A 19,713-nucleotide genomic window follows, 5' to 3' on the forward strand; every position below is an offset into this window, starting at 1 on the left:
TACAAAGTAAAAACAACAGTGACTGACGTTTACATCGATTAGATTAGCTCGAGTCTTCACCAGATAGTCAATCAATCAACTGCCAGCTAGAGTTCATACAGATAAAAGACCTTGATGAAACATTAGCATCTGATTGATTCAGACGAACCGTGTCACTTGATAAAAATTCAGAAACAAAAATGTTTTGCCCAAAATATACAGATATGTATGTAAGTGATTGCACTGCTTTTATTACTGTTTTTTTTTTTAAATTTCAAATGTTTTACGACTCATTGCAAAATGCTTAAAAAGTTTTAAGTGTGTCGTTCTGTGCACTGAAGCTTGCCCTTTGGTCAACATTTATCAAAAACAAACAAACAAACAAACAAACAAACAAAAAAAACTGATAGACCAAGTAGACTAAGAGCGGTTTAGATTTAAAGGAGAAATATAGGCATGCGAATTACATACTATGCTTCATAAGCATTTGACCTTTTTTTGGTCAAGCAATAGCATAGGAAAACAAGAAAGAACATTTGTAGTATCTTCCAGCAGGATAAAAGGGGTAGCTTATCACATTATCTCTATTGAAAGAAAGAAAGAAAGAAAGCAAGCAAGAAAGAAAGAAAGATAGAGAGAACCTACTGTAATAACGTAGTAACGTTAAAAGAAAAACGTGGTTATGTGGTAACTGGGTAAAAAGATAAACCACCAATAAGTGAAGTTCAGTTTATTTTTCTGTATAAGAAAAAGGAGATTCAACACAAAATGAACGTACAAGTATAGGGGGAAAAACAAGCTTAAACAATATTCTAATATTTCTTAACAACACTTTCACCATCAGTTCGCAGTTTACCAAGACCATCTCAATGAAGATAAAGATGCTATTAAAACCGTAATGAATTAATAATAATCAAACTGTGATAATAGTAATGAAAAAAATTAGCAGGTAGTAGTTATAACAAGTGATAAAGTGTTAATGGAAAAAAAAAAATTTAAAATCAGTCAAAAAGCAGGTCTCGGCACCTCCTCTCAACTTCGAACAGTGCAACACTGTGTGATCCCATTGTTTAGCACTGCGTTCAGTTCATGCTCAGTGAACACGAGCTACAGCTTAACACAGAGTGTTTAAAAAATAACGGAGGTGTGTTAGAAAACGCCACACGCTTCTGAATCATCACACATCCAAGTGCTCCACATTGTTTTGGCTGAAACACACACACTTTCAGCATTAATGTATCAAAGACCTTCCTGGACTTGCTCAAAGTGTCAAGGTCTGAGAAATCCATTACAAAACTCACTCTCTCTCTGAAAATGCTTTTTGGTTTTTTGTTTTTGTTTGTTATTTTTTTTTGTTTTTTTGTTTTTTTTTTGACAGAAAGCAAGAGAAAGATGATTAACTTTGGAATACCATTTTCATAATAGAGTTCCTTTTAAAAAGTTACCTTTCAGTTTTGCATCTTGTTAAACTATTAATAGTAACATTAATAACAATATACAACTTAAAAAAAAAAAATGAAATGACAGTTCTCTTTAGTATTTCATTTCCTTCAAACTTACACATCACACTGAGTAGTATCTGTATGAACAAATAGACAAACTTGTCAAAAACCACAGAAAGTACCTCGTGGTCATGCTGGACACACATTGGAAAAAAGTTCCAACCCAGCAGTACTCAGTTTGCATCCACATAAAACACAATGAGGAAAAGGGTATAAAATGACTTCTCTCCCATAAAAACCTGGTGCAAGCAGTGATTATTTGTAATTCATTAGGGTTATGACAAACTGAAGAGGGAAAAAATAGTAATAAAGTGGAGAAATACAATTCATATAATTTTTGTTGTTTCACAAATTTATATCAAAATCCTTTAAAATCGCGCTAGCATATAGAATTAACTTTGGCTTTTTGCACAGCTGCTAGGTCTGATCCTTTCCTGTCCAAGTGTTAATAAAATACAGCGAAAGCTGGCAACACTTCAGTAAAATCTGACATACAGTAAATCCTATAATACAAACATTTATTCCAAGCAGTATGGAAACCTTAAAATATTTCAGACCTTTAAATGAAGAAAAAGTGCTGCATGACAACCATTTGACATGTGTAGATTTAGCCAGTGGAGTTTGAAAATGTATGATTGTCATGATGGCAAGCAGAGGGGCTGTCATTTCATTAACAGCCTCCTAGAGTGTCAGGATTCGGCACACTCGCCAAGTCCCTCAGTTAAAAAAAAAAACAAAAAAACAAACACGAAATATACTCTTATTTGTATGTGCCAATAATTAATTTTTACAATATATCGCAATATTATTATGGACGTTTAATATATCACCCATTGCCTTTCATTTGAAAGAAGGATACCTGCTCAGGCAGCACTTTTGTCCCCAAGATAAACTGTCTCACACTGAAGGCAACAAAGACAGCTGTCTAATAAGGGCCCTTATTCTGGCCAAATCTGTAGCGGCATTGCATGTACCCCATAATTCTGTTCACTAGAATTCTATAAAAGCCTAAAATATCCAAAAGCATGTTTCTGATTCTATCTTATGATACTGTAAATTATGATAAGCATTTGTCATATGACATTTCAGTATCAGCACTTGCCTACCATATTTACTTCCCATTAGCTATTTGTACATTTTTGATACATCCATGATCTTATTCACTTTGTTTAATAAAAAAAAAACAAACCAAAAAAAAAAAAACCTCCCAATGACATTTTAAAAATCAAATAAAATTTGATTCAAATATAAGAACTCTGAATTAAAACTCTGATGCAGAACACCATTCTGGCTCAAGCAAAAGCAGTACCATGTACGTACTCATTGAATAACTTTTGATGAGTTTCAGGTTGTCCATTGCTAGACACAGCCAAAGTGTTTTGAATTAGCAAGAAAGGATAATAAACAAGCATAAAAGAAACAGATGTTTAAAAACAGAGACAAAGCAGTGAAAGACATAAAACAAGACCGTTACAACATAAGCAATTGCATGTCCAGTACAACCAACTCATTTGATTATTAGTGAAATGATGTGGCAACAAGTCATTGAAAGAAGTTCTGTTTAGAATCAAATCTCGCTGACATCCAAAAGAGGACAGTTCTTCAGGCCCACTGTGATTGGTGCAGAATTAAAAGAGCGTTAGCTTTAAAAACGAGCACCTTTTCTTTGCCGATTAAAAGCATAAGAGAGCCTAATGGGTCCACTTAACGAAGCAGCTTAAGTTCATTTCTTAGCTAGTGCCGCCAGCTGGTGATCTTGTAGAAGCCTGGCTCATCACACCGGCCGATCCATTGTTAATTTGCGTTGCAGACTGACCAAAGTTAGTGGTTCTCAGTGTTGCAAGATGCCGAGGAGAGAAAACGTGGTCTCGTGCAGCGGCTCTGGACTCGAATTCTACGTTACACACTTCGCATTTCCCTCTTAGTGTTTCACGAGCTGCTTGTTGACCCCCGACAGATGACTGAGAACTTTCCAGAACTGTCAGTTGTACAGGTTTGGGCAAAATTGGACGGTTTGCTCTGAGCGCGTTGTACTGTAGGTAAGTGCCTGAGCTGATGTCCACCTTCTTGGAAGGGTCACTGGAATTAGGAGACTGTATAAGGGGAAATAAGAGAGAAAAATGTGTTTATACAGCCAATACTGTTGTCTTATTAAATACATGTATTCAAACAGGCAGCCAAAATAACCCAAGACTGCCTGACTTGAAGAACATTAAAAATTCATGAAAATGGATTTGGACAGAGCAAAGTTATAAAATGGACCTTTGTAACCTTGGGGAAATGAAGATGATGTTAAAATTAAAACAACAATGCTGCAAAAAAGCTAACTACATCTAACGTAGAAGTCAATGCTGTAATCACAAATAACAGCTTTACAAGAACATTATAACACTAATAATCTTTTGGGTCTGTGTACTTTTGTCCTACTATTATTTTAGCTTTTTAAACATCTCTTTTGTGCATATACACACTTGTATAATTCCCTAAAATGGATATACAAATGTCAACTACTTTAACAGGAACACCTGTACACCTGCTCATTTATCTGTTCAAGCAGCTTATCATGTGGCAGCAGTGCGGTGCATGAAATCATTCAGATACAGGTCAAGAACTTTTGGTTAACATCAGAATGCATAAAAAGTGTGTTCTCTGTGACAAAATGTAGCATACTGGTTCTTGCCCGATGGGCTGATTTGAGTATTTAGGAAAACCGCTGGGATTTGCACATACAGTTTCGTCAGTTTACACAGAATGGTGTGAAAAACAAAATCATTGTGTGAGTAAGGTCTGCCGAGTGAAATACCTTGTTGATTTTCAGAGGAGAATGACTAGACTGGTCTGAGCTGACAAAGTCTAGTCAGTCACTCAAATAAGCACTCTTCACCACAGTGGTTGGCAGAAAGAAAAATCCCCAAAACACCCAAAATTGGAGAACCTTGAGGTGAATGGGCTAGAACATTAGAACCACCTTGGGCTTCACCAATGTCAGACAAGAGCAGGAATCTGAGGCCAAATCATCATCAATTTCTATAAGCAGTCTATCTGATAACAACCATGGAGCAATTAAAGTCACAGAGATCACACCTTAAAGTTCTTGACCGTTTATCTGCTTGATACACTGAGCTGCTGCCATAATATTGGCCCAATAACTGCATGAATTTGCAAGTGTTCTTAATAAATGTGGATATTTAACAGCAAAAACGTCTGAATACTTTTTTCCCCCTCACTGTAGGCATGCATGTTATGAGACATGCACATGTGAACATTAATTACCTTCATAAGATGTATAACGAACCAAGTACACAGGCATAGTTCAAAGCTACACTGGATAGAGAACATGACTGATCTGATCTCACAACCTTATCTGTGATTAAACATGCTCATTTAAAGTGTAAAGGTGATCTTACCAACTTCTCTTGCTGTAGCCTCCAACGCTTCTCCTTGGCACGTGTATTTTGGAACCAGATCTGCACCACTTTAAGTGGAAGACCAAGCTCTGTCCCAACTGCTTCACACTCTAATGCATTAGGATGGGCACAGGTCTCATAGCAAGACTGGAGGATGGACAGCTGCAGACAGTTCAAGTGTGTTCGTGGTCTTCTCGGGGTGGAGTGCTGCTGAAGGTAATTGGCTTCTTTTTGGTTTTGACTGGATGGTGGGGAAGTAACAGTCATGGATGGAGTTGCAGTGATAATAGGGCGTGGGGAGCTCAGGCCCAGCTGTTCCCTGGACAAAGTATTGATCTTAATTTGACCCTTTTGCGACCAATAATTAATGCCATTGTGTTTCTGAGTTGCCACAGTTGGAGATTTGTTAATTGGGGTAGTGGACACTTTTGGAACCATGCGGTTTGTTGTCCCAGGGATGGGTTTTTCTTGATCTTGTCCATCCTTCTCCTCTGTCCTGTCTGCTTCACTCTGTCCCTCCAGCTTGGGGTTCTGAGGGTTTTGGGGAATGGCAGTGCTACTGCTCAGTATTGGAACTGTAACTAGTGGAGCGACAGCTTTGGGGGCGATTTTTACCATTGTAAATGCATTTACTACCTCACCTTTTGTCTTGAGGGTTGATGTACTGTTGGTAGTGGTAGTTGATGCCACATCCTTTGGCCTGCTCAGACCTTGTATAGGAATTTTCTGTTGTTCTTTGACCTCCATAAGCTTTTCAGTCTTAAGGGCATCACTGCCAGTTTGTGGCTTAGGTGGGACCCAGCCAGGAGTTGTTGGGCTTGAGTTGGATTTGGGGGTACTTGAAAATATGGGCTTAGTTAGTGGCCAAGTAAACTTTATAAGTGGCTTTCCGACAGCTGCCAACGTGCCATCGCTGATAAAACGAACTTCCCCTTTACGCTCTCTAGCCCTCATGTTCTGAAACCAAATCTGTACCACCTTCTTTGGCAGGTGCACCCACTCTGATATTTGTTCAAATTCATGCTTTCCTGGGTTTGGGTCTTTAAAATAACATCCATAAAGTACATCCAGCTGGTCAGCCTGAATGATAGTCCTGGACCTTCTCATGTCCCTGAACCTTCTTGCATTTGTTCTCTTTTGGTCTCTTGACTTTTCTTGTTCACTCTCTTTTAAGGAGGCAGTTACTTTCTCTGCAGCCCTCATGAACACTGTGCTTGTCTTTGCCAAGCAATTGTTGTTACCAATGGTAGTGTTGGAGTTTGGCATTGTAATGGAAGGGTCAGGCTTAACCTGCACAACAATAAGACTCCCATCTGCAGGGACGCCAACAGTTGTAGGCCGTAATCCAAGACCATCGAGCAAAGCAGTCTTCTGTATGGATACCTTGCTGTTTGCTGAGAAAGAGGCGGTGGTTGCTGAACTTTGATTTTTCCCTATACTGAGATCTAAGGCAGACTCACATTCACTGCCATTGGATATGAACGAGGTGGACTGAGCAAGAGAACCAATGGCTGCTCCATGAAGTGAGTCAGAAAAAGGAGCTTGAGTGCGAGTAATAGTTGGGGGAGTTGTGAAGGCTGCTACTTTGGCTCGGTCTGCTTCAGAAACACCAACTCCAACAACAGACGATGGAACTGAGAGGACATAGGGACTGAATAACGAAGTAGAAAATGGGGCCAATGAAAGGGAAAGAGGCAAGGGATGCAAGATTCCAGCTGAAAGACCTTGGTCAACTGTAACTGAAAGAGGATTAGGAGGATCAGCTTGTGCTTCTAACTGAAGATCAAGATCAGAATCATGCCTCTCCTTTTTGCATTCTGATTCCTCCTTTTCTATCTCCCTCTTTCTCTTTTTAGTTTTTGCACCCTGATCTTCATCTTCATCCTCTGCATCTGAAAGGAAGACTGTAGTGGATCGGAGAACCTTTCCTCCACCACTAGACCTTTCCACTGATATTTCCATTTGTGAAGGCTGTTTAACTGGGCTACTTGGCTCTTCTTTCACTGAACTACTTTGGCTCTCTTCATCAGTCACAATAACAGAAGTGTAGAATTCTTCATTTTCTGAGTCAGAGGTTAAGCACAAGTCCCCTTGGTTTTGGCTATATACGCTTTCTTTGCGCTTCTCAGAACTGTTAGAAAGGTCCATTGCATGACTACTGGCAGCTGATGGACTCTGTCCATATTCCGTTTCATCTATCATTAGAGCACCTTCATCATCTTCTATGCTTCCTTCCATTTCATCATGCTCCATTCCTTCTAAACTATGTCTTTCTTTGGCACGGCGGGCATCGACCAGCCATCTTCGTACCTCATCTTCAGTTAGCCCTACCTCCCTACCAAGGGCTTCACAGTCCTCTCTTGGTGGAATAGCTGTATCAGCCTCATTTCGTGACTCAATAAAGGCCCAAAGAACCTGAGACTGAAACTCAGTTAGTATTGGAGGTCCTGAATTCAAGATTGCATGAGCCTTGGCACTCTTATTCTGTGAGGACATTAAGGCAAGGTTAGTGTTTGAGTGGTTGCATTTTGTAGGGCTACGTTTTACCACTGAATTGTTTACAGTATTTTTAGCATTGTGTGTAGGTGACTGACACGATTCAGTAAGACATGATGACGAGCAAATACACTTAAGGTCCTGGCCTGCTGAGTCTTTATTTGCATCAGAACTTCTTTTTGCATTTGTTCCCAGACCCCCCTCTTCAGCTATGCTTTCCATATCCGTAGCATCTTTCTCCTGCTTCTTGGCATTGCATGTCATGCCATCATCAACACCTTTATTCTCATGTTTTAAGCTGTTGCACTCTTGTTTAACCTCTACCTTAATACCAACGCTTTTCACAGAACCATCAACTGTGTTCCAGGTTTCTTCAGAGGTCTGTGGCACTTGTTGATCACTGGACTCCTGTTGTGGTTCCTCATTTTTCACTTTTGTGCCTGCTTCCTTATCAGCACTACGGCCATTCTCTTCTGAAGGTATCTGAGATGCATTGGAGAGTCTAACAGCAGCCCATTGACTTTGCAATCCACTAAGTCCTTGGGCCAAGAGAGCCTGCTGTGCTGCGCTGAGACCAAGTTGCAAAAGTTGTTTGGGGGATTCTGAGGATGGACTCTGAGGCTGGAGTCCATTCAAGATAAGAGGCATAAGCATTTGAGGCTGGGTTATTAGCTGAGGAGTTGCTGTTCCTGTTGCAGTACCTGTTCCAGCAGCAAAGAGAGAAGGGAGGATGGAGTGTTGGGCAGAGTTTGGGCTAGAGGTCAAGAGAGTAAGAAAAGCTGATACTGCCTGAGCTGAGGCCACTGGGGAAGAAAGCAATGAGGGTGCAGACTGAGGCTTAACCTGTTCTTCATCTTTGGTTATCGCTTGGGATGCAGTCAAACTTGCTTGGGTGACACAATTACTGTTTGTAACAAAAGCCAACTGCGTGGTATTGGCCACAGTAGTGGCTGCCACGTTTGCTGCTACATTTACATTTCCTGCATTTGTTGTGGAATTAGTTGCAGCATTTCCAGCATTCCTGCTACGACTCTGATGCAATACGGATTTTAAATGACTTTCCAAGGTGATGGCATGATTATAAGAGACACGACACACTGCACACTGGTACGGTTTGTTAGAGACGTAAGGACGAGCAGGAACAGGGGTTGAGGAATCACTGTCGTTTCCTGTTCCTGTTCTCATCCTTTGGATATGGGTGGCTGAATTATAATGTACACTCAATGCTGATCTAGTGGGAAAGAATTCCAAACATGCGTGACACTTGAAAGGGTGGTTAACATCCTCAACAGCAGCATTGCTTTTATCGTTGGATTTATCATCACTGACAGAGGCTTCTGATCTTTCAGGTTGTGTAACATTATCCTGATTTGAATCCATATTACTCCAGTCACTCTCATTTCCCACTCCTCCCAATTCATCACACAATTCTTTTTCCTGGGAGGAACTATCATGGTCAGCTACACTAGTCATAGCTTCATTCTGAGACTCCACTGAAGGTGAATTTTCCGAACACTGCTGCTGTGATGTGCCATCTTGAAGGAAGGAAGAAAAAAAAAAAAAGAAATGAAATGTTAAGTTGATGTTTGTTTTGACATATGCCATTCATTTCTATTGATATGAATTACAATGATATTGAACTAGTAGTAAATGCCTGCATTAAAAACTGAGGCCTAAACTTACTGATATCATTTTGTGTACCAGACTCTCCGTCTTCATCAACGGAACAGTGCTTGGGAGCCGCCTTAGCAGAGTAACAGTAAAAAGGCACACAGTTTAAAAAGCTACAGTAATTTGCACTGTAATGAATGTTACTGTATAATATTTCCTAGTCCTTCACAATTTGACTTGCATGTAAAATATACAACATTATGAATATTATTAATATATTGTTAATGGAAGGTTAAAAGTACTTTTAGGTGGCAAAATACCTTACTCACCAAAACTCACCCTCACCAAAACAATCCACAAGATCACACAGAAAACAATAAAAAATACTCACAATGTCCAGCAGCTTATCAAGGCAGGCAGGAAGCACGCTGTGTTTTTCGGCCAGGTGCAATGCAAGACCATCCCGATCTAATTGACCTTGTTGACACAAAGGACACAGCCATACTGACCCCCCATCGCTGTCCCCACCCATGGTCTCTCCCAGCTCCTCCTGAAATAGAAGGGACACTATTATTAGGTACTGGCTTCTGAAGAGTACAAATAGTTTCTTTAGTTTAGTTTCCTAACTTTATTTCAATCAACTTTTCCATTCCATACATGTCAAGTAAGCAAAATAATAAGCAGGGTAATTTCTACTGCTATTTTGATGTGTCAAAAAACAGTAACGCTATTTGCATTTCATTGTGCGCTTTTTATTTTACTTTATAAATTTATTCATAATTTTTTTAATTTATGCATCCACAAATAGAAAATGCAACTGCATATAGAATCTGCAATTAGTTTTGAAAATAGTATACTTACATAACGTTCAATGAATTGTCATTAAGATATTTCATGGCAACATTATTAAAATGGGATATTCATGCAGAATCTACTTTCCAGATTAGGAAAAATTCATGGCATCGCCACTTCAGGTGCTCGCTAGCATCCACCCAATTTGTTTAAGCACATCAGACGCCTCAAGTCAACTTCACAGATCAAGAAAACGGTCATGACGCATCAGAATGTGGTTCACAACTATGCCACTGCTAATACACATTTATGAATGGTTTATACGGACAAGTCTTGCATCTCATGGAGTATTGATTGTACTACAGGAAATTTCTGTATAATATTTTGTAAACTCACTTAGGCTTGGAGTTTGACATTTGTACCCATACAGAGAGTAGAAGGAAAGGTGCAGCTTCTAAACACTAAGAGACAAATGAATACCAACAAACAAACGCGAGAATATAAAATACCACTCAGACCTAATGTTGCTTTCAAAGCATAAGCATACTTCATTGCAACCTGAAATCTTTGCTCCAGCATGTTCCCCTGTCCCAGGTTTTGTCCAGAATCCTATATAATGACACGTCAAGATCATTATGCCCCTCCGATCCAAAATTATTGGAACGACATGGTTGATTCTTTTAAACACTGAAGACATTTGGGCTGGTGCTTAAAATAAGAATATGATCGCACTAGGCTCAAAAGTAAATTTTTCCCTTTCCTGGTATTTGCATCTAGATGTGTTAAACAACTTAGAACATGAAACGTTTTGTTTGAACCCACCCACTGTTCAAGTCAAACATATTGGAACATGTGACTGGCAGGGGTTTCTCTGTTGCCCAGGTATACCCTGTTAAACAATAAATAACTCTGAATGTCTGCACTTGGTTTGCACTCAGGGTTTCACCTGTGAGGACTGTAATTGTTGTTAAAATGGATAAACCAACATGAAGACCAGAGAACCGTCCACAGGAGAAAAAAGGAAAAATTTACTAGGGCCATCGCTCAAACGTAGGGCATACAAGAACAAGGGAAAACCAGAAGAATCAGGTCAGAAGAAGAGAGAGAAAAAAAGGTGCAGTTGATCAAAATTATGAGAACTATGAAGAAAAACCTGACATCACTAACAACCTCCAGAGGTGAAGAGATCACAATCTGCTGTTCAAACAGAACTTTCAGAGCAGAAGTACTGCAAGTTATGCTGTTGACACTGAGCAGTAACAATCAGAAAGCATAATTTGAATTTACCTAATAGTACAGTGCCACAAATGCTCTGGAATCAAGATTAACAAAGTCGTGAAAAAAAGCTTATGATCTCAGTCAAGCATGGTAGAGTAGTGTCATGACTTGGGCTTGCATGTCAGCTTCTGGAAACGACTATGATTTCTATTGATGATGAATATCAAGATGTAGCATAAGAATTAATTCAAAAGTCTACAGAAACATTACATCCACCAGTTTAAAGAGAAATGACTCCAGTCTAATTTGGAGGAAGTTTATTATGCAGCAAAATAATGGCCCAAAGCACACAACATGACAATGGACTATCGGGTTTTGTACATTGGAAACTTGTAGACTGCCTAAGTCAACCATTTGGATTGTCTGTGAATCATCTGTAAAACCAGAGCACATGTAAGAAACAAGAATGGCTGAACATAATGGCTGAATAACATGGCTGAACCATGCTTATTAACTGTTGTGCATGGAGTTGTCCTAGCTTTTGTGCATAAATTCTGCAAATATGTTGCTAGTTTGTACAACAACTTGATTAAAAATGAGTGAATATTGTCACAAATAAATGACAAGACCAAAAGATTTATATTTTCTCACAACACAATGTTACTTGTGCATCATGTAGTGTTGTGCAAGGTTGTTATGCAAAGCTATTCAAACCAATCTGCTTGCAATTGGCAACAGTGTTTACCAGCCTTTGCCTGACATTTAAAGTAAATTGCAAAGATTCAAGGTATTAAAAAAAAAAGAGTCAACCCACCTTGTACTTATTCATGCGGTCACGTCACTGCTCTAACAAGCAAAATTAATTTAGCATCAGAATGTTTCAAGTTCGTGAAACAAGCAGCAGATCTTCATTTTGTCCTTATTTTAAATCTGTTTGGACAGAACTGAATAAACCATGTCTTTCATAGTTGCAAAAATGAGCAGAAGGGGAAATATACTGAATTAAATACCGTCACATTATGTCAGTTTAGGGCGTTGTCTGAAAAAAGCTCTCGGTAACGTTCTCAAGTTAAATGTTTTGTAGTAGTATTAGCTAGTTGAATAATATGTTGCAAAAAATATTGTCTGATATTTCTGATATACTTTCACCATAATCATACATCACTTAATAGAGCAAAATGTTAATGAACTTGTCAAACGCATCAGTTGCTGCACCACTAATTTACAGTTACATTAATTCTTATGGAACTACCACGAGACTAATTAGCTCCTGTTATCACAGCCTGAGTTCCAAAATTATGAACATGTCCCCTCTATTTTCTCTAATTCACAGAATTACACCCTGAAGCCTCTCCAATAACTAACAAAAAGTATTGTTAAAAATACAATTTGCAACTCTGCAACTGGAGACTCATTCCCTAGTTATTCCAAGTTTGAAACAAGCTTGAAATAGTCAGCATTAATCAGATCTACTATTACGGAGACATAGCTGTACCATAGGTTCATCCACACTGTATGACCAAACTGAGATAGATAGATAGATAGATAGATAGATAGATAGATAGATAGATAAACACACACGCACCCCCATCATTTTGGTACTAAGTGACATCAGCATTGTTAAGGCGCCCAACTGACCACTTAAGGGTTCTATGTGGAACCCTACAGCGTGTTTCCCTATGAGAAAGGACGTCGGATAGATCCCTTAGTTACCAAATGAATCCATGAAGAATTATTTCCCCCACAAGAATACTTGAATAAATGTGGTCAAATTATGTGCCACCTACTGATTGGTGTAATTAATAACCCATTAAAGCAAGACGTAAAGAGGTCAAGATAAAGCTGGGGCAAAATAATTAAATTAAATACAAACTGCATGCCTAATCATTGCTTCATTGTCTGCAAATAAACAAATAAATCCCATATATATATATAAATATATAAATAAATAAAATGGTCTATTTATATTTCTAAGGACAACGCAGTGGAACTTATATTACACAATCCACCCTAACATTTTAATTAACAGCATCAAGGTCCTGCAAATGATTTAAAGACACTGACTGACGATTATATAAATGACAAACATTGATGCCAACTGCAAATGAGATCAAAAACTCATCGTGATGATTTTGCTGCAGTGTAATGTCGCTTTAAAATAAATAAATAAACAAACACTCGTCGTCGGAACATCATTTAAATAATCACCAAGCTGAAAAATATTTATTCAAACATTAATTATGCGCGGTTTTGCTTCATTTGCATGCGATATAATTGAGACATTTCGGTGAATGATGCAACTATTAAGGAAATGCCAATAGTGTCCATTTGCAGTGGTCTGTCTATCTGCTACGCCAATTAGCTTTCGTGCTACACACAGTTGTCCTGCACGCCTAAATAAAAGTACTCGGAACTCACCCAAGTCTAACAGACCCGACAAAAATACTACCTACGAAACAATTCGTAGAATACGGATTTATTTAATAGTCCTACAGCGTCCGTTATCTCCTGATAATTTTGTTAATTAAGCCACAGCCTCATTAGCAAAGAACCAATTAGCAGGGTTAGCTATCATGGCTAGCTAACACTCCAATTAGCTCGATTATCACAAAACCTAATGCTTAAAGCTCAGTCGTTGTAGTCTGTTTTGAACACGAATCGATTCCAACTTTAATCGAGCCTAGAGTTATTTCATAAAGATATAGCGATTGAAGACAAAAAAACAAAACAAATTCTCCTGCCACCTCAGCTAGCTATCTACAGGAAAACTAAACAAAATTGGCTAGCTAACTAATTATGCATCGCTTATCAAGCTGTAAGAACCGTGTTTTAACTTCAAATTAAAGCTAGAAATTGAAGCCCAAACTGACAAATTGTACAACGAACCACGATATGCTTCGGTATTGTACCGAAAAAGCAAAGTGAAAGTCAAAATGCATTAATTGAATTTTCGTAAATAGGCTTTTCTCTGCTTCTCATTTAAAGCCACGGCCTTGATTAGTATCCTTATCCGCAGATTGTAGCCTGTTGGTGGGGTACGCAGTGTACACCGCCCGCCGGAAACTGAGGCCTACTCCGACTAAAGCTGTTTAATTAACTGTTTATCTTTAGAGTCTTCTAACAGACGTGTATAAATGTATAACATACCCGCTGATTGTCCTTGTTACATCGCTTAACAAATCCGAACCGATACCTAACTTCATCGTCCACCAACAACACAATTAGTAACAAACACAACTATTTTTATGACCGTCTTGTACAATGATATACGAAAGCCTGAATCAATCATCAACGGCGTGCTACAAAAAAAGAGAGAGAGAGAGAGAGAGAGAGAGAGAAAAGAGCTACGAAGCAGAAAAGTTTGGCATTTAGGATCCTAAATCCAACTAAATACACACTGGAAGAATTCAACACGCTACAGCAATTAGTCGTCGATTTTATTCCAGGCGCAATCAAGTCGACAACACCCCGGATTTATGCTTAATTCAGCCATAACATGGTTTAATTAACACTAAAGCAATTAGTGAAAGCGTTTACCTGCATGGTGACGACTCACTGCAGCGCTTCCTGTCGCTCTACAACACTGAAAAGTTTTTCTTCTCTCTCTCTCTCTCCCTCTCTCCCTCTCTCTCTCTCCCACTCCCTCTCTCTCTCTCTCTCCCACCCTGTAGTAAACACACAACAGCACCCCCCAAAGCCCACACACGTTAACCAAGACGCATTTTCACCCACAGCCACAGTGATTAACCGAGCTGATAAACACATTAAACAATGTGCACTTTTCAGTCACTGCTTATACCGCAGCGCTTCTCAGTTCTCCACTCTGATTGGTCAAAAGCTGTTGATTCATGTTCTATAACACCACCGACAGCTATCATTCAAATCATAGGTTTTTATTCATTCACTCGTTCTGATCCATTATTGTGTCTATATTAACATCTTACACAGCAACTTGTATGGTTAGACATAATCTAATGCTAGTAATAAATAATAAAAAAAAAAATCTAACATCTAACACGTAAAATTGGTTATATAATATATAACATAATATATAATATAATATAACATATTATCATATAATATCATATAATATAAATATAAATATAATATAATATATCATTTAAAAACGTTGAGTAAGGAGAGACTTATTTAATATTTACAGAAGGTTGGTGTGAGAGGCCTATTATTCAGCATTAAATTGAAAATTGTAACTTTTGGCAAATGGCTATAGTATAAGAGGTATAAAATACTTTTTTTGTATTTATCTATTTATTTTAATTTATTTTATGCGTCAGGTTGTATTACACTATGTCGTATATTATTTTATAGGTATAAAACAGAAGCATTTAGTAACATATAAAACAAATATTCTCTGTAGAATTAAAAAGTTTATATTGTTTATATTCTACTAATACACTACTGATGCCATGGTAGTGTATCATCTCAATAATGTAGATTATGTCCAAAAAAAACCCCACATAATCTACATTATTGGAGATGATGTGCCAGTCCATCACAGAGCACAATCACACATAGTACAGAAAATTTAGAGATGCCATCAGATTTCTTTATTTTGTTTATTTATTTGTTCTTTAGCTCATTTTCACACAGGTTCTGAGCAACTTAAAGAAAAAAACTGCAAATGCACAAATTCAAAGGCTGACGTTATACTTGTACAATTCATTTGTTAAGAAACAGAGGAACTTTTATTTTGAAATTCTTGCCGAGAAGCCGAAATGCATGATGGGATTGCATAAAGCTTTGCTTGAGTACATTAGCATTATAAACAAAGCCCAAGTGTACTCATAATGAATTCCGTTGGCTGCTAAATTGCATAATTTCTTTTATTCTTCCTTACTTCAGAGTAATGCCCGTGGAAGTGGAGAGGAAGTTTGTGTGTGACTCACGCATCCTAGAGAAGCTGAAGGATATTAGAGGTGTGTTTCCTTCTCATATAGATTTTTCTGATTTATTTATTACACCAGGGGTCTCTAACACGTCGTTACTGGTAGCTCACGACCGCTTCTGAATAGCTCGCTTAAATGTTCATAGAATATTTACAAAATTGATCAAATCAAATTAAATCAATATCCCTTTAAATTTCATCCCAATCAAATTCACAGAAGCCCCGCCCCTTTCCCTGTACCGACTCTGACTCCTAGAACAAATCATAGTCCTCCACGCGTGCACGCGCATCATAGATGGTTAAGGTGTTGGACTACTGACCGGAAGGTCATAGGTTCGAATCCAAGGTCCACAAAGCTGCCACTTATTGGGCCCTGATTAAGGCCCTTAACCCTCAATTTCTCAGTTATTTAAAATGAAATAATGTATGTGACTCTGGATAAGGGTTTTTGTAATTGTAATACCAGAGATGGGGGACTCAAGTCATATGACTTGACTCGAGTCAGACTTAAGTCGCAAATTTGAGACTTGCTTGAGAAATATTAAAAAAAGACTCGACTTGACTTTGACTTGACATTAATGACTTGAGACTTGCACATGTGTGACTTACTCCCACCTCTGTGTAATACAGATTTGTTGTGCCATTGAACTAAACAATAACAATTTACTGCTAAATAAAAGAATCAATGAATGAATAAAATCTGTTTAACTCGAGTCAACAATTAACATGCTGCTTAAGAGAATTTAAAATGATTTATTGCAAAATTTGACTGATCAATATTGACTTCTTTTTTTTTTAAGTTCACACAAAAATGGTTTATGACAATAAACTTTGTAAATCATTGTAATAATGAATAATCATTTAATTAATTTGATAATGTGATAATTACTTATAATATAAAATGAGTATCTCTTGGCAACCTTCATTTTGTCAAAGTAGTTCTCAGAGGAAAAAAAGGACGGATGCCCCTGGTATAGACTGAGATCGGTGCCTGCTCGGGAGAGAAGCTAATGCATGCGTTAAAAAGTAAGCTATATGTCGCTAGATGATGTCAAAGACACTGCATATACAGTGAATTGTCATGTTCGTTTACATTTCAAAACGTGTTTCACGAAGAGGCAAAATTTTATAACGATGAATAGTTGTTGTCAAGTTAGACAATAATAAATCCTTATTTCCTATAGAAATACATTTCCAAATACTAGAATCTCTATAAAAACATACAAGAGCTAGTATTACTGAGTAAACATGACTGAAAAATTCCTTGGTGGAACAAAAATGGTGATCAGTGATTGATCATCGAGAACAATGATGATCAGTTATTTGTTTTTGGAAACACTGGTGATCGGTGATTGATCTTTGAGAACAATTGTAATCAGTGATTGGTTGTTAGGAACATTGGTGATCAGTGATTTGTCGTTGGATTGTTGGGAACATTGGCTCATGGAAGCACAATTCTGATTTTACACACTGGTGAAGATTCGACTGAACCTGCTCTCTTGAACTCAAATAATCAGCAGTTGTCCTGTGAGCTGAAGTGTTTAAATTTGACAGTAAACTATTTTTAAGTTAAATGACCATCAGCAACCACCACAGGAACTTCACCGACCAGGTGTAGGAACATGAACTGACATTGGTCTTATCTCTTCTCTCCTCCTAGCTGTATGTTTGGGTCAGTATGAATTTAAAGATCAGTACTTCGACACAGCAGACTTCACACTGACCCTAAAAGATTTCTGGCTGAGAAAACGTGAAGGATCCTGGGAGCTAAAACGGCCCACATCAAATTTGAATACAGAGACAAGGGCACAGGATGTGTGCACTAATTACAGAGAGATCACAGATGTGCTTCAGATCAGAGCCGAGCTTATGTCTATCATGGGCATTTATGCAGAACACAACACAGAGTCATTACAGAAAGAGCAAGATAAAGATGTTCATGCTGAGTTTCAAAAGTGGGTGCAGGAAATGAAGCTGGAGTGTTTTGCGGAGTTCACCACCGTGCGGCATTCTTATACACTGGAATACGAAGGTGATGACAGAAGAGTACGGGTCGATCTGGATCAGGCCGATTTTGGCTACTGTGTCGGAGAGATTGAAGTCCTTGTTTCAGAAGCGGACGAGATGACATCTGCGATGGAGAGTATCGAGAAGACGGCTCAAAAATTAGGTGACTGGAGAGTATCAGACCTGTGTTTGTACAATATACTGTAATAAACAACAATGCATTTATGTTATTGTTTTTCAGATTATGGCTATTCCCAGTGCAGATGCAGAATGCCTAGGGAGGCAGTGTAGCAGTCATTTAATTGCATTATTTTTCTTTTAACCAAATTCACTACATGAGAGTTCGTATAATAGACTTGACAGACAGAACTTGCACTGCTTCCGGCAGAAAATAAAATGTTTCCTAAGTGGATGTGCCACGATTTTATTAGATGTATTATCACAAACTTCCATAATGTTTACTTATGTTTATTTTGAAGTGGCCATTATGATAATATGGTGTATGTTGAATATTAATAGGTTTTATAGCAGATAATCGTGTTTATCAGTTTAAAAGTTGCTTTTTATAGAGTATGGGCTGCTCAATGTTATGGTGGACAGTGTTTAAGAGGTTAGCCTACTGAAGCCTACTGAAGGACTTGAAGGTCGTGAGTTCAAAATCTTCCACTTCCGAGCTGCTACTCAAGCACTCCATTATATAAATGGGATAAATATGTCGGTTGGGATAAAAGTGTCTGTCGCTGTAAATATACAATTAAAAACAGGAGTGATACTTTTGTTTATCTCAGACACTTGTTAGTCGTACTAGATAAATTAAATCTATCCAAATAAATAAATGACACAATAAATTGCGTATCAATTAGAGAGACTGATAGACAGACAGATGTATCATGATAGATGATAAAATTGCACATTAATATCTGCATATTAGCTTGTTGACATGACCATTCATTTATATCAATAGCACCTTTTCTGTCTTCTTCTCTTTGACTCTGAAGGTATCGGAAGTGAGCAGAAAACTGAGGGGAAAATGGAGGTGTATCTTCAGAGATTTCGGCCAGATCACTACGCTGCGCTTCTTAAAGCTCATGTACTGTGAAGTAACTGTAACTAACATTTTATTCATTAATTATAATGAGAATGAATGTCTATAATAAAATGGAAATGTTTGAAGTTTGAGCAAAAACAGTATAAACTGTTGAGCTGAGGGAATGTTTGTGGATTTTTTTTGGATTTTTTCCCCCTCAAAACATTAATGGAAAGTATTCTTAACCATGTCAACCAATTTTCCTGGAACCATGTTTTATTAAATATCATGTAAGCACATCTGAAATCCCTTTCGCTTCTTTCAGAACTCTGAATTAATGTGCGATGGATTGTTTAACGTTTTTGAAAGATTGTCAGAAAACTGAACAGTGAGTGTTTAAATAATATTAGAGATTAGCAAATACAAGAAACAAGAAAATTTTATATTTCTGTTGGTGATTATTAATGAGTCTGTAATCTCTCGAGTCAACAGTATAATATTAAGTGAAAGCTGCTGCATTATTGCATTAAGATAACCCATACGCTGTAAACAAAAGGTAATAAGGAAATAAGGTCCAAGGAAAACAGAGCCAATATGTTTGGGGACTTTAAAACCTTTCACCTTCCTTTATTCTGTGATGAAACGTTTCTATTCCACTGATAGGCATGATCTCTTCTAGGATGATCCCACCCCCATCAACAGGGCACAAGAGGTCAATGAATGATATGCAAATTATGTTTTGACCTTCAGAGGGAACAGAATTCTTTT

The 19,713-nt window shown here is 37.9% G+C and overlaps 2 protein-coding genes across 4 annotated transcripts; one reads left to right on the forward strand and one right to left on the reverse strand.

The window, feature by feature from the left end:
* Positions 1-694: 694 nt before the first annotated feature.
* zfhx2 (zinc finger homeobox 2) lies at positions 695-14,654 on the reverse strand. 2 transcript variants are annotated; one of them, XM_060861161.1, is made up of 5 exons: positions 14,543-14,654; positions 9,387-9,545; positions 9,068-9,128; positions 4,889-8,919; positions 695-3,574 (listed from the first exon to the last, which is right to left on the reverse strand). In XM_060861161.1, exons 1-5 carry the CDS (start codon positions 14,546-14,548, stop codon positions 3,212-3,214), a joined length of 4,620 nt encoding a protein of 1,539 aa, XP_060717144.1. In that variant the 5' UTR covers positions 14,549-14,654; the 3' UTR covers positions 695-3,211. The 2 variants fall into 2 exon arrangements, with proteins under 2 accessions (XP_060717144.1, XP_060717146.1); XM_060861163.1 differs by lacking the exon at positions 14,543-14,654 and adding an exon at positions 14,153-14,312.
* A 1,086-nt stretch (positions 14,655-15,740) lies between these two features.
* On the forward strand, positions 15,741-19,242 carry thtpa (thiamine triphosphatase). Of its 2 annotated transcripts, XM_060861564.1 has the most exons (4): positions 15,803-15,942; positions 16,851-16,937; positions 17,572-18,081; positions 18,917-19,242. In XM_060861564.1, exons 2-4 carry the CDS (start codon positions 16,922-16,924, stop codon positions 19,015-19,017), a joined length of 627 nt encoding a protein of 208 aa, XP_060717547.1. In that variant the 5' UTR covers positions 15,803-15,942; positions 16,851-16,921; the 3' UTR covers positions 19,018-19,242. The 2 variants fall into 2 exon arrangements, with proteins under 2 accessions (XP_060717546.1, XP_060717547.1); XM_060861563.1 differs by lacking the exon at positions 16,851-16,937 and having other exon boundaries at positions 15,741-15,942.
* Positions 19,243-19,713: the final 471 nt, after the last annotated feature.

This window comes from Tachysurus vachellii, chromosome 25 (assembly GCF_030014155.1).
Source record: "Tachysurus vachellii isolate PV-2020 chromosome 25, HZAU_Pvac_v1, whole genome shotgun sequence".
Lineage (NCBI taxonomy): Eukaryota > Metazoa > Chordata > Actinopteri > Siluriformes > Bagridae > Tachysurus > Tachysurus vachellii.

Bases quoted from the DNA above. Each gene is read 5' to 3' on its own strand.
- zfhx2 (XM_060861161.1), bottom strand. The intron at 9,129-9,386 runs GTGAGTATTTTT...TACTCTGCTAAG, and splicing joins TTGATAAGCTGCTGGACATT to GCGGCTCCCAAGCACTGTTC. The intron at 8,920-9,067 runs GTAAGTTTAGGC...CCTTCCTTCAAG, and splicing joins TGGTACACAAAATGATATCA to ATGGCACATCACAGCAGCAG.
- thtpa (XM_060861563.1), top strand. From the start codon at position 15,873: ATGCCCGTGGAAGTGGAGAGGAAGTTTGTGTGTGACTCACGCATCCTA. The intron at 15,943-17,571 runs GTGTGTTTCCTT...CTCTCCTCCTAG, and splicing joins GAAGCTGAAGGATATTAGAG to CTGTATGTTTGGGTCAGTAT. The intron at 18,082-18,916 runs GTGACTGGAGAG...TTGACTCTGAAG, and splicing joins GAAGACGGCTCAAAAATTAG to GTATCGGAAGTGAGCAGAAA.